General features: G+C 47.2%; 1 protein-coding gene across 1 annotated transcript in view; it reads right to left on the bottom strand.

The window, feature by feature from the left end:
* The window catches only part of LOC112241768 (myosin-11-like), a 92683-nt gene that overhangs the window by 43171 nt on the left and 34706 nt on the right, over positions 1-14806 (bottom strand). The window contains exons 14-28 of the mRNA XM_042317185.1: positions 14601-14774; positions 14315-14488; positions 12961-13075; positions 10552-10745; positions 10305-10426; positions 10104-10173; positions 6801-6961; positions 6550-6658; positions 6230-6361; positions 5895-6101; positions 4605-4742; positions 3734-3857; positions 3328-3499; positions 3059-3126; positions 238-382 (exon numbers count right to left, since the gene is read on the bottom strand). Coding sequence (XP_042173119.1) covers positions 238-382; positions 3059-3126; positions 3328-3499; positions 3734-3857; positions 4605-4742; positions 5895-6101; positions 6230-6361; positions 6550-6658; positions 6801-6961; positions 10104-10173; positions 10305-10426; positions 10552-10745; positions 12961-13075; positions 14315-14488; positions 14601-14774 — 2105 coding nt within the window. The remainder of the gene's footprint in view (positions 1-237; positions 383-3058; positions 3127-3327; positions 3500-3733; positions 3858-4604; positions 4743-5894; positions 6102-6229; positions 6362-6549; positions 6659-6800; positions 6962-10103; positions 10174-10304; positions 10427-10551; positions 10746-12960; positions 13076-14314; positions 14489-14600; positions 14775-14806) is intronic.

Genomic DNA, 14806 nt, shown 5'->3' on the forward strand with positions numbered 1-14806 from the left:
ACCGTATGGTCAGAATGTGGTGTCCTCTAGAGGTCAAACTGAGACCGTATGGTCAGGATGTGGTGTCCTCTAGATGGTCACTAGAGGTCAAACTGAGACCGTATGGTCAGAATGTGGTGTCCTCTAGAGGTCAAACTGAGACCGTATGGTCAGGATGTGGTGTCCTCTAGACGGTCACTAGAGGTCAAACTGAGACCGTATGGTCAGGACGTGGTGGTGACCGTGACTTGACCGTACCGTAGCTCCTGCTGTGCGGCGGTGGTGTCCAGAGTGTCTTCCAGCTCAGACCTCAGAGCGTTCAGCTCCTCTCCCAGGTCTCTGCAGGCTGCATCAGCCCTCCTCCTGGCAGCCCCCTCTGACTCCAGGTCCTCCTGGATCTCACCTAGTGATCACACACACAGACACACACACACACACACACACACACGCAGACACACACACAGACACACACACACAGACACACACACACACACACACACACACACACACACACACACACACACGCAGACACACATGACCAGAGCACACACACACACATATGACCAGAGCACACACACACACACACACACATATGACCAGAGCACACACACACACACACATATGACCAGAGCACACACACACAGACACGCATACACACACGCAGACACACACGCGCACACACACACACACACACACACGACCAGAGCGCGCGCACACACACACACACACCCAGACAGGACCCTATTCCTCATGTAGTGCACTGCCTTTGAGCAGGTTAGTGGTTCTCATCATGGATGTTGTTCTGGAGCAGCTCTGCAGAGTGGTCACTAGCTGGCACAGGCACAAAGTCATAACGTCTGACTTTAAACCTAACCTTAACCACACTGCTAACCCTAACCTTAACCACATTGATAACCCTAACCTTAACCACACTGCTAACCCTAACCTTAACCACACTGCTAACCCTAACCTTAACCACACTGCTAACCCTAACCTTAACCACACTGCTAACCCTAACCTTAACCACACTGATAACCCTAACCTTAACCACACTGCTAACCCTAACCTTAACCACATTGCTAACCCTAACCTTAACCACATTGATAACCCTAACCTTAACCACACTGCTAACCCTAACCTTAACCACACTGCTAACCCTAACCTTAACCACATTGCTAACCCTAACCTTAACCACACTGCTAACCCTAACCTTAACCACACTGCTAACCCTAACCTTAACCACATTGCTAACCCTAACCTTAACCACACTGCTAACCCTAACCTTAACCACACTGCTAACCCTAACCTTAACCACACTGCTAACCCTAACCTTAACCACACTGCTAACCCTAACCTTAACCACACTGCTAACCCTAACCTTAACCACATTGCTAACCCTAACCTTAACCACACTGCTAACCCTAACCTTAACCACACTGCTAACTTAACCACACTGCTAACCCTAACCTTAACCACACTGCTAACCCTAACCTTAACCACATTGCTAACCCTAACCTTAACCACACTGCTAACCCTAACCTTAACCACACTGCTAACCCTAACCTTAACCACACTAACCTTAACCACACTGCTAACCCTAACCTTAACCACACTGCTAACCCTAACCTTAACCACACTGCTAACCCTAACCTTAACCACACTGCTAACCCTAACCTTAACCACACTGCTAACCCTAACCTTAACCACACTGCTAACCCTAACCTTAACCACACTGCTAACCCTAACCTTAACCACACTGCTAACCCTAACCTTAACCACACTGCTAACCCTAACCTTAACCACACTGCTAACCTTAATGCCTAACCTTAAATTAAGACCAAAAAGCTACATTTGTTTTCAAGGACCAGACTTCCCAATTTTCTACCTCAAGGAAGAGAAGCAACACGCTCAGTTCTTAACTCATTCACGCTTGTTCTACCTCAAGGCCGCTCAGTTCTACCTCAAGGACCAGACTCATCCCAATCAACGCTCAGTTCTACCTCAAGGAAGAGACTCATCGCAATCAACGCTCAGTTCTACCTCAAGGACCAGACTCATCCCAATCAACGCTCAGTTCTACCTCAAGGAAGAGACTCATCCCAATCAACGCTCAGTTCTACCTCAAGGACCAGACTCATCCCAATCAAAGACCAGACTCATCCCAATCAACGCTCAGTTCTACCTCAAGGACCAGACTCATCCCAATCAACTCAGCTCACGAGACTCATCCCTCAGTTCTACCTCAAGGACCAACTCATCCCAATCAACGCTCAGTTCTACCTCAAGGACCTCAAGGACCAGACTCATCCCAATCAACGCTCAGTTCTACCTCAAGGACAGACTCATCCCAATCAACGCTCAGTTCTACCTCAAGGAACAAGGAAGAGACTCATCCCAATCAACGCTCAGTTCTACCTCAAGGACCAGACTCATCCCAATCAACGCTCAGTTCTACCTCAAGGAAGAGACTCATCCCAATCAACGCTCAGTTCTACCTCAGGACCAGACTCATCCCAATCAACGCTCAGTTCTACCTCAAGGACCATTTTTCATCCCAATCAAAGCTCAGTTTACCTCAAGGACCAGACTCATCCCAATCAACGCTCAGTTCTACCAGGACCAGACTCATCCCAATCAACGCTCAGTTCTACCTCAAAGGACTCATCCCAATCAAGACTCATCCCAATCAACGCTCAGTTCTACCTCAAGGACCAGACTCATCCCAATCAACGCTCAGTTCTACCTCAAGGACCAGACTCATCCCAATCAAACGCTCAGTTCTACCTCAAGGAAGAGACTCATCCCAATCAACGCTCAGTTCTACCTCAAGGAAGAGACTCATCCCAATCAACGCTCAGTTCTACCTCAAGGACCAGACTCATCCCAATCAACGCTCAGTTCTACCTCAAGGACCAGACTCATCCCAATCAACGCTCAGTTCTACCTCAAGGACCAGACTCATCCCAATCAACGCTCAGTTCTACCTCAAGGACCAGACTCATCCCAATCAACGCCCAACCTGCTACCTTTGACCCTTGCGGGTGTCTTTTGGGACACCCTCCCTTGACATGGATCTCACCTAGCAGCCCCTCCAGCTCCCTGACACGACGCACCGCAGCAACACATCCAGCAGACTCCTCTTCCAACCTGACAGAGAGAGAGAGAGAGATTTAGGGCATGAGAAATAATAGCTATTTTATGTGTGTAGATATGCCTAATAACGGTTAAGATTGTCAACTTACAGTCTCTCTCAACTCTTTAACTCTTTGTCAAGTGTGTTTATATGTTCCTGGATAATAAAGCTACTGATTGAAGATAGTTCATCACTGATGATCTGGGATTGATTACCTGGCCTGTGTGGCCAGTAGCTCCTCCTCCTTGGCGGCGAGCTGTGCTCTGAGCTCGGCTAGCTGGGCCTGCAGGTCGGCCAGCTGCTCCTGGAGATCAACCAGCTCCGTCTCCAGCTTCCTCTTGGCCTTCTCCACATCCTGCCTGCCCTTCTCCTCCTTCTTCATACGCACTGAGGAAGAGGAGGAGGAAGAGGGAAAGGAATCATCATCATCATCTATAGCAGAGGTAGACTGATGCATTCTTGGAGAGTGTGTAAGCTTTGTTCAGCTTTATCCCAGTCCTAACACACCAGATTCAACCAATTAAGGTCTAAATGAAAGACAATACTTGTCTGATTACTGACTGACTGATTGATGCCAGGGGTGAGAGGTCAGGGGTTAGAGGTCAGAGGTGAGTAACTCACCCTCCAGGTCTGAGATCATAGACTCATGTTTGTTCTTCAGCTTGGTCAGGTTCTTAGACTTCTCCTCTTCCTCAGCCAGGTTAGAGCTGGAGTCTGCTATTCTCTCCTCCAACAGTTTACGCTCCTGAAGAACAACGGATAAAAGAGAGAAAGGTCCGGGTTCAGAGGTGAGGGGTCAGGGACTGTGCTATTCTCTCCTCCAACAGTTTACGCTCCTGAAGAACAACGGATAAAAGAGAGAAAGGTCCGGGTTCAGAGGTGAGGGGTCAGGGACTGTGCTATTCTCTCCTCCAACAGTTTACGCTCCTGAAGAACAACGGATAAAAGAGAGAAAGGTCCGGGTTCAGAGGTGAGGGGTCAGGGACTGTGCTATTCTCTCCTCCAACAGTTTACGCTCCTGAAGAACAACGGATAAAAAAAAAGAGTTCAAAGGTCCGGGTTGAAGAACAACAGAGGTCCGGGTTGAGGTGGGGTCAGGGACTGTGCTATTCTCTCCTCCAACAGTTTACGCTCCTGAAGAACAACGGATAAAAGAGAGAAAGGTCCGGGTTCAGAGGTGAGGGGTCAGGGACTTTGCTATTCTCTCCTCCAACAGTTTACGCTCTACAGATAAAAGGGAGGAAGGTCAGGGTACAGAGGTGAGGGGTCAGGGACTGTACTACTCTCTCCTCCAACAGCTTAGGCTCCCGACGAACAACACACAGCAGGGAGAAAGGTTAATCAGAGGTCAGAGGTGAGGGGTCAGGGACTGAGTGCTACATGCTCCTTCAACAGCTCAAGTTTCTGAGGAACAGGAGAACAGGGAGGAAGATCGGTGGGTAGGTAGGTGGGTGAATGGTGTTTATTGAGACAGGGGTGGAGAACAACACACCTTGAGTAGTTTGTTATTCTGGTCCTCCATGATGACAACATCCTCCTCCAGTTTCTTGACCTTCCCCTCAACAGTCACCTTCTCCAGCTGCAGCTTCTGACGAGAGTCCTCCTCCTCTGACAGGTGGGCCTCCATGGCCTAAAACACAGAGAGGAGAAAGGGATGAAGAGGAGAGAGAGAGAGGGACAGGGAGGGGCGATAATATATAGGAGAAGAGTTTGTGTGTTTTCTGTTCCCAAATATAATGTTTTAATAAAGGTGATACAATCACAGTGTTTCAACCCACATGGTGTTTGTCACTCCACCTGACCCACAACAGGGCCTCCACCTGACCCACAACAGGACCTCCACCTGACCCACAACAGGGCCTCCACCTGACCCACAACAGGACCTCCACCTGACCCACAACAGGGCCTCCACCTGACCCACAACAGGGCCTCCACCTGACCCACAACAGGGCCTCCACCTGACCCACAACAGGGCCTCCACCTGACCCACAACAGGGCCTCCACCTGACCCACAACAGGGCCTCCACCTGACCCACAACAGGGCCTCCACCTGACCCACAACAGGGCCTCCACCTGACCCACAACAGGGCCTCCACCTGACCCACAACAGGGCCTCCACCTGACCCACAACAGGGCCTCCACCTGACCCACAACAGACCCACAACAGGGCCTCCACCTGACCCACAACAGGGACCCACAACAGGGCCTCCACCTGACCCACAACAGGGCCTCCACCTGACCCACAACAGGGCCTCCACCTGACCCACAACAGGGCCTCCACCTGACCCACAACAGGGACCTCCACCTGACCCACAACAGGGCCTCCACCTGACCCACACACACCTGACCCACAACAGGACCTCCACCTGACCCACAACAGGGCCTCCACCTGACCCACAACAGGGCCTCCACCTGACCCACAACAGGGCCTCCACCTGACCCACAACAGGGCCTTCACCTGACCCACAACAGGACCTCCACCTGACCCACAACAGGGCCTCCACCTGATCCACAACAGGGTCACATGATCCACAACAGGGTCACATGATCCACAACAGGACCTTACATCTATACCAGTCTATGGATAAGGACAGAGTGCAGTCAATCCACCATCCCCTAACTTCAGCATTTTCCAACCAGAAACCGAAGGAAGTCAATGAACCCGGTAATATCCATATTAGCATTTCATGCCAAAGTTTCAGATTTTTGTCCATTTTGACTCATCACTGAAATACCAGAGTTGAAAAGGTCATCGCTCGGTAGCCATTTTGGATCTGCCCACCTGTAGTTGCTGTTGCATGTCCTTCCTCTCCTGCTGCAGCTGTGTGGCTCTCTCCTCCTCTTCCTCCAGCCGCGACTCCATCTCATGGAGCACCTCCTCCAGCTCCTGCTTCTTGACCTCCAGACGAACCCTCATCTCCTCTGCCTCAGCATACAACTCTGTCTCCGCCTGAAGCTTCTGCTCCAGTTTAGCTCGCTCCTCTACTACCTAGAGAGAGAGAGAGAGAGAGAGAGAGAGTGTGTGTGTGTGTGTGTGTCTCCACTTCACCTGTGTGTGTGTGTGTGTCTCCACTTCATGTGTGTGTGTGTGTGTGTGTGTGTGTGTCTCCACTTCACCTGTGTGTGTTTCTGGGAGATCTCCTTCAGTTCCACCTGGCTCTTCTGAGCCAGATCCTTGGCGGACTTCAGCTCCTCCTCCTTCTGACCCATTTCTTCTTCCTGTCGGGTCACCTGGAGGAGGGGCTTCACCTGCGGGACGACCAATCAACGTTTACATAAGAGCTGCCATCAAAACAAATCAACCAATCAAAATGAAGATATACTCAACAAGTGATGGATGTGGCAGAACATCAACATGTGTGTGTGTGTGTATGTGTGTGTGTGATGTGTGTGTGTGAGTGTGAGTGTGAGTGAGTGTGTGTGTGATGTGTGTGTACCTTGGTGAACAGCCTCCACCACTGCCAGTTCTTCAGGACCAGGTAGACGGCACAGTTCCTCTGAATCACCTTCATAGCAGTCAGCTGGGCCTGACGCTTACTAAACGCTCTGTGGACAGAAGTCGCATCAGAGTGTGTCTGCTATCATGCTGCTGTGGGCGCGGCTGGCAACGCTACCTCACGGTGTAATGTGTCGATGTGAGGGCCCCGGTGTGGGGAGCCCAGGCTGGAAACAACACTGTTACACTAACCGGCGCGACAGGAAGCTCCTAGCGTGGGCCTGGAAGGCGATGATGACCACGGTCAGTTTAAGGTCCCTCTCCTCCTCCAGCTGGGCTAACACTCCTGTTCTGAAGAACATCTTACTCTGACCAATACGGAACAGATTAGGGTCCAGGTCCAGGTGCTTCATCTGGAGAGGAAGTCATAACACCTTTATCGTGGCACCTTTATCATGACACCTTTATCATGACACCTTTATCCTAACACCTTTATCATACCACCTTTATCATAACACCATGATCATAACACCGTTATCATAACACCGTTATCATGACACCGTTATCATGACACCGTTATCCGTTATCATGACATCGTTATCCGTTATCGTGACATCGTTATCATGACACCTTTATCATAACACCGTTATCATAACACCGTTATCATGACACCGTTATCCGTTATCATGACACCGTTATCCGTTATCATGACATCGTTATCATGACACCGTTATCATAACACCGTTATCATGACATTGTTATCATAACACCGTTATCATGACATCGTTATCATGACACCGTTATCCGTTATCATGACACCGTTATCCGTTATCATGACATCGTTATCATGACACCGTTATCATAACACCGTTATCATGACAATGTTATCATGACACCGTTATCATAACACCGTTATCATGACATCGTTATCATGACACTGTTATCATAACACCGTTATCATGACATCGTTATAATGACACCGTTATCCGTTATCATGACACCGTTATCCGTTATCATGACATCGTTATCATGACACCTTTGTCATAACACCTTTGTCATAACACAGACGGTCCACAGACGATGCAATCTCAACCACACTGCACACTGCCCTAACCCATCTGGACAAGAGGAATACCTATGTGAGAATGCTGTTCATCGACTACAGCTCGGCATTCAACACCATAGTACCCTCCAAGCTCGTCATCAAGCTCGAGACCCTGGGTCTCGACCCCGCCCTGTGCAACTGGGTACTGGACTTCCTGACGGGCCACCCCCAGGTGGTGAGGGTAGGCAACAACATCTCCTCCCCGCTGATCCTCAACACTGGGGCCCCACAAGGACACGTTCTGAGCCCTCTCCTGTACTCCCTGTTCACCCACGACTGTCGTGGCCACGCACCCTCCAACTCAATCATCAAGTTTCGGACGACACAACAGTGGTAGGCTTGATTACCAACAACGCCGAGACGGCCTTTACAGGGAGGAGGTGAGGACCCTCGGAGTGTGGTGTCAGGAAAATAACCTCACACTTATCCAAAACTAAGGAGATGATTGTGGACTTCAGGAAACAGCAGAGGGAACACCCCCATCCACATCGATGGAACAGTAGTGGAGAGGGTAGCAAGTTTTAAGTTCCTCGGCATACACATCACAGACAAACTGAATTGGTCCACTCACACAGACAGCATCGTGAGGAAGGCGCAGCAGCGCCTCTTCAACCTCAGGAGGCTGAAGAAATTCGGCTTGTCACCAAAAGCACTCACAAACTTCTACAGATGCACAATCGAGAGCATCCTGGCGGGCTGTATCACCGCCTGGTATGGCAACTGCACTGCCCTCAACCGTAAGGCTCTCCAGAGGGTAGTGAGGTCTGCACAACGCATCACCAGGGGCAAACTACCTGCCCTCCAGGACACCTACACCACCCGATGCTACAGGAAGGCCATAAAGATCATCAAGGACATCAACCACCCGAGCCACTGCCTGTTCACCCCGCTGTCATCCAGAAGGCGAGGTCAGTACAGGTGCATCAAAGCTGGGACCGAGAGACTGAAAAACAGCTTCTATCTCAAGGCCATCAGACTGTTAAACAGCCACCACTAACATTGAGTGGCTACTGCCAACACACTGTCAATGACACTGACTCTAGTCCAGCCACTTTAATCATGGGAATTGATGGGAAATGATGTAAATATATCACTAGCCACTTTAAACAATGCTACCTTATATAATGTTACTTACCCTACATTATTCATCTCATATGCATACGTAGATACTCAGTTATATCATCGACTGCATCCTTATGTAATACATGTATCACTAGCCACTTTAACTATGCCACTTGGTTTACATACTCATCTCATATGTATATACTGTTATATCATCTACTGTATCTTGCCTATGCTGCTCTGTACCATCACTCATTCAGTTATATCCTTATGTACATATTCTTTATCCCCTTACACTGTGTATAAGACAGTAGTTTTTTTTGGAATTGTTAGTTAGATTACTTGTTCGTTATTACTGCATTGTCGGAACTAGAAGCACAAGCATTTCGCTACACTCGCATTAACATCTGCTAACCATGTGTATGTGACAAATAAAATTTGATTTGATTTGATTTGATAACACCGTTATCATGACATCGTTATCATGACATCGTTATCATGACACCGTTATCATGACATCGTTATCATGACACCGTTATCCGTTATCATGACACCGTTATCCGTTATCATGACATCGTTATCATGGCACCTTTGTCATAACACCTTTGTCATAACACCTTTATCATGACATCGTTGTCATAACACCTTTGTCATAACACCTGTGTCATAGCACCTTTATCATAGCACCGTTGTCATGACGCCGTTATCCGTTGTCACAACGCCTTTATCGTGACACCTTTCATAACAAAGGTCCCTTTAGAATAACTCTTTACTTATCCAGAACTAAGGTAGAAACATTTGTCCTATTTAGTTCATTGCTCAACTTTAGGTTTTCTAAAAAGTGCAGGTTCAAATGTGCCAAAAGGTTTTTAGGCTCAGTGACTGTATCAGTTAGATCCACTCAGACGATTCAGTTAGAACAACTCAGACGTTTCAGTTAGATCAACTCAGACGTTTCAGTTAGATCCACTCAGACGTTTCAGTTAGATCCACTCAGACGTTTCAGTTAGATCAACTCAGACGTTTCAGTTAGATCAACTCAGACGTTTCAGTTAGATCAACTCAGACGTTTCAGTTAGATCAACTCAGACGTTTCAGTTAGATCAACTCAGACGTTTCAGTTAGATCAACTCAGACGTTTCAGTTAGATCAACTCAGACGTTTCAGTTAGATCAACTCAGACGTTTCAGTTAGATCAACTCAGACGTTTCAGTTAGATCAACTCAGACGTTTCAGTTAGATCAACTCAGACGTTTCAGTTAGATCAACTCAGACGTTTCAGTTAGATCAACTCAGACGTTTCAGTTAGATCAACTCAGACGTTTCACTTAGATCAACTCAGACGTTTCACTTAGATCAACTCAGACGTTTCAGTAAGATGAAATCACCATTAGTTGACAAGCCTGTTTCCCGTCCATGAAACCCTTTGGGATGCAGTTGGCTGCTAGGATCTCATAGCTACAAGAAGAGGAAGAGGAAGAGGAGGAAGAGGAAGAAGAAGAAGACAGAAGGAAGAGAACACGTTGTTATGTGTTAACTACACAGACACAATCGTGGTTCCTTAACGTTGGTGTTAGAACGTTCCTCACCGTTGTCGGAACTCTTGGAACACGATGCGGTTGGGGAAGCCCTGTCTGCAGATACGGATCCCTTCCAGAACCCCGTTACACCTCAACTGTTCCAGAACCAGGTTAGCATCCAGCTTCCCTGCCTACACACACACAGGAAGAATGAGGGAGAGAGAGAGATCAGGGGTGACTCAAGAGAGAGGAGATGAATTGAGGAAACGTATAGAAATAGCTGTAAGTGTTTTGGGTAGGGGGGATAGTGTCCTGCCCTCTTCTCGTGGTTGGGGATGATACAGCGTATGAAGTTGGGCTGTGTGTTGTTCAACGTGGTCATCAGTTTGCCCAGGGATTCCTTGTAGAGCTGGCCCACTGTCCTGAACATGCCCTTCTTAGACTTGGTGGCGCTGGGGGCCGAGCTCTCTGACATTTTGGTAATGGTCTCCAGACCCACCACATGGTCCACTGGAAACAGAACAGGGATTATTCATGATCTCTGAGAAGAGAGGCTAGGGGGGGAAAAGGTGAGAGGCAGGGAGAAAGAGGAGATGAAAGAGAGAGGGAGAGAGAAAGAGGAGGAGAAGAAAGAGAGAGGGAGGGAGAAAGAGGAGGAGATGAAAGAGAGAGGGAGGGAGAAAGAGGAGGAGATGAAAGAGAGAGGGAGGGAGAAAGAGGAGGAGATGAAAGAGAGAGGGAGGGAGAAAGAGGAGGAGATGAAAGAGAGAGGGAGGGGAAAGAGGAGGAGATGAAAGAGAGAGGGAGGGAGAAAGAGAGAGAAAGAGATGAGAAAAAGAGATGAGGGAGGGAGAAAGAGGAGGAGATGAAAAGAGAGGGAGGGAGAAAGAGGAGGAGATGAAAGAGAGAGGGAGGGAGAAAGAGGAGGAGATGAAAGATAGAGGGAGGGAGAAAGAGGAGATGAAAAGAGAGGGAGGGAGAAAGAGGAGATGAAAGAGAGAGGGAGAAAGAGGAGGAGATGAAAGAGAGGGAGGAGAAAGAGAGGGAGAGAGAAAGAGGAGATGAAAGAGAGAGGGAGGGAGAAAGAGGAGGAGATGAAAGAGAGAGGGAGAGAGAAAGAGGAGATGAAAGAGAGAGGGAGAGAGAAAGAGGAGGAGATGAAAGAGAGAGGGAGGGAGAAAGAGGAGGAGATGAAAGAGAGAGGGAGGGAGAAGGAGGAGGAGATGAAAGAGAGGGAGAGAGAGAGAAGAACAGGTGACAGACAAGAAGGAGAGACTGAATACTGATAGGACAGTAACAACACATGTCTACTGATAGGAGTACAGTACAGTGAATAGGTAATAGACAACACATGTCTACTGATAGAAGTACAGTAAAGTGAATAGGTAATAGACAACACATGTCTACTGATGGGAGTACAGTAAAGTGAATAGGTAATAGACAACACATGTCTACTGATAGGAATACAGTAAAGTGAATAGGTAATAGACAACACATGTCTACTGATAGGAGTACAGTAACAACACATGTCTACTGATAGGAGTACAGTAAAGTGAATAGGTAATAGACAACACATGTCTACTGATAGGAGTACAGTAAAGTGAATAGGTAATAGACAACACATGTCTACTGATAGGAGTACAGTAACAACACATGTCTACTGATAGGAATACAGTAACAACACATGTCTACTGGTAGTACAGTAACAACACATGTCTACTGATAGGAATACAGTAACAACACATGTCTACTGATAGGAATACAGTAACAACACATGTCTACTGGTAGGAGTACAGTAACAACACATGTCTACTGATAGGAATACAGGAAAGTGAATAGGTAATAGACAACACATGTCTACTGATAGGAGTACAGTAAAGTGAATAGGTAATAGACAACACATGTCTACTGATAGGAATACAGGAAAGTGAATAGGTAATAGACAACACATGTCTACTGATAGGAGTACAGGAAAGTGAATAGGTAATAGACAACACATGTCTACTGATAGGAGTACAGTAAAGTGAATAGGTAATAGACAACACATGTCTACTGATAGGAGTACAGTACAGTGAATAGGTAATAGACAACACATGTCTACTGATAGGAGTACAGTACAGTGAATAGGTAATAGACAACACATGTCTACTGATAGGAGTACAGTACAGTGAATAGGTAATAGACAACACATGTCTACTGATAGGAGTACAGTAAAGTGAATAGGTAATAGACAACACATGTCTACTGATAGGAGTACAGTAACAACACATGTCTACTGATAGGAGTACAGTAAAGTGAATAGGTAATAGACAACACATGTCTACTGATAGGAGTACAGTAAAGTGAATAGGTAATAGACAACACATGTCTACTGATAGGAGTACAGTAAAGTGAATAGGTAATAGACAACACATGTCTACTGATAGGAGTACAGTAACAACACATGTCTACTGATAGGAGTACAGTAAAGTGAATAGGTAATAGACAACACATGTCTACTGATAGGAGTACAGTACAGTGAATAGGTAATAGACAACACATGTCTACTGATGGGAATACAGTATGTGAATCTGTAGTAGACCAACTGTGCTTGCATCCTAAATAGGACCCTATTCCTGATATACTATAGTGCACAACTTTTGACTAGAGTGCTATGGGGCCTGGTCTAACGTAGTGTACCACATAGGGAACAGGGTGCCATTTTGGGACGCTTCCTGTGGCTCACCATCCTTCCAGAGGTCCTGTATGAAGGGGTTGGATGAGTTGTTGAGGAGAGCCGTCACGTTGTCATTCAGAGGGTCCATGTTCTTAGTCAGCCAGTTGGCCCCGTTGTAGTCCACCTATAACACAACCACAATACAACCACAATACAACCATAACACAACCACAACATAACCACAACATAACCACAACCACAACACAACCATGTTCTCCGTCAGTCAGCTGTTCCTGTTGTAGTCCACCTATAACACAACCACAATACAACCACAACATAACCACAACACAACCATGTTCTCCGTCAGTCAGCTGGCCCCATTGTAGTCCACCTATAACATAATCACAATCATAACACAATATAACCACAACCACAACACAAGCATATTCTCTGTCAGCCAGCTGGCCCTATTGTAGTCCACCTACTGTATAACACAACATAACATAACCACAACATAACCACAACCACAACACAACACAACCACAACCACAACCATGTTCTCCGTCAGCCAGCTGGCCCTGTTGTAGTCCACCTACTGTATAACACAACCACAACACAACCACAACACAACATAACCACAACCACAACACAACATAACCACAACCACAACACAACATAACCACAACCATGTTATTAATCAGCCAGCTGGCCCTGTTGTAGTCCACCTACATATAATCTCATCTCACCCTGCCAGCATAGTGGAGAACTCTTCAGACAGAAATATATAATCTCACCCTGCCAGCATAGTGGAGAACTCTTCAGACAGAAATATATAATCTCACCCTGCCAGCATAGTGGAGAACTCTTCAGGCAGAAATATATAATCTCACCCTGCCAGCATAGTGGAGAACTCTTCAGGCAGAAATATATAATCTCACCCTGCCAGCATAGTGGAGAACTCTTCAGGCAGAAATATATAATCTCACCCTGCCAGCATAGTGGAGAACTCTTCAGGCAGAAATATATAATCTCACCCTGCCAGCATAGTGGAGAACTCTTCAGGCAGAAATATATAATCTCACCCTGCCAGCATAGTGGAGAACTCTTCAGGCAGAAATATATAATCTCACCCTGCCAGCATAGTGGAGAACTCTTCAGGCAGAAATATATAATCTCACCCTGCCAGCATAGTGGAGAACTCTTCAGGCAGAAATATATAATCTCACCCTGCCAGCATAGTGGAGAACTCTTCAGGCAGAAATATATAATCTCACCCTGCCAGCATAGTGGAGAACTCTTCAGACAGAAATATATAATCTCACCCTGCCAGCATAGTGGAGAACTCTTCAGACAGAAATATATAATCTCACCCTGCCAGCATAGTGGAGAACTCTTCAGGCAGAAATATATAATCTCATCTCACCTTGCCAGCGTAGTGAAGAACAGAGAAGGCAGTCTTGTCTTTGAGTGATTTGGGTTTGGAGAACTTGCAGTGGGACGTGTGTGTGTTCATCAGCTTCTCAACGAAGGACAAGTCTGTGGCTTTAGGGAACCAGCACTCCTCATCCAACAGAGCCAAGATACCTGGAGGATTGTTCTAGAAGGGTGGGGGGAGGATTAGCTTTAGGGAACCAACACCCATCCGCATGTGCAGGGCTGCAGGTCCAATGTGTACAGTATGTGTGTGTCTCTGTGTGTGTGTGTGTTACCGGTCTCTCGATGAGCTCGATGCAGGGCTGCAGGTCCAGGCCGAAGTCTATGAAGGCCCAGTCGATCCCCTCTCTCTTGTACTCCTCCTGCTCCAGGATGAACATGGTGTGGTTGAACAGCTGCTGCAGACGCTCGTTGGTGTAGTTGATGCACAGCTGCTCAAACGAGTTGTCCTGAGGAGAAGGTACATAGTGGTTTACACAGA

The sequence above is a fragment of the Oncorhynchus tshawytscha genome, unplaced genomic scaffold (assembly GCF_018296145.1).
Source record: "Oncorhynchus tshawytscha isolate Ot180627B unplaced genomic scaffold, Otsh_v2.0 Un_contig_993_pilon_pilon, whole genome shotgun sequence".
NCBI lineage: Eukaryota > Metazoa > Chordata > Actinopteri > Salmoniformes > Salmonidae > Oncorhynchus > Oncorhynchus tshawytscha.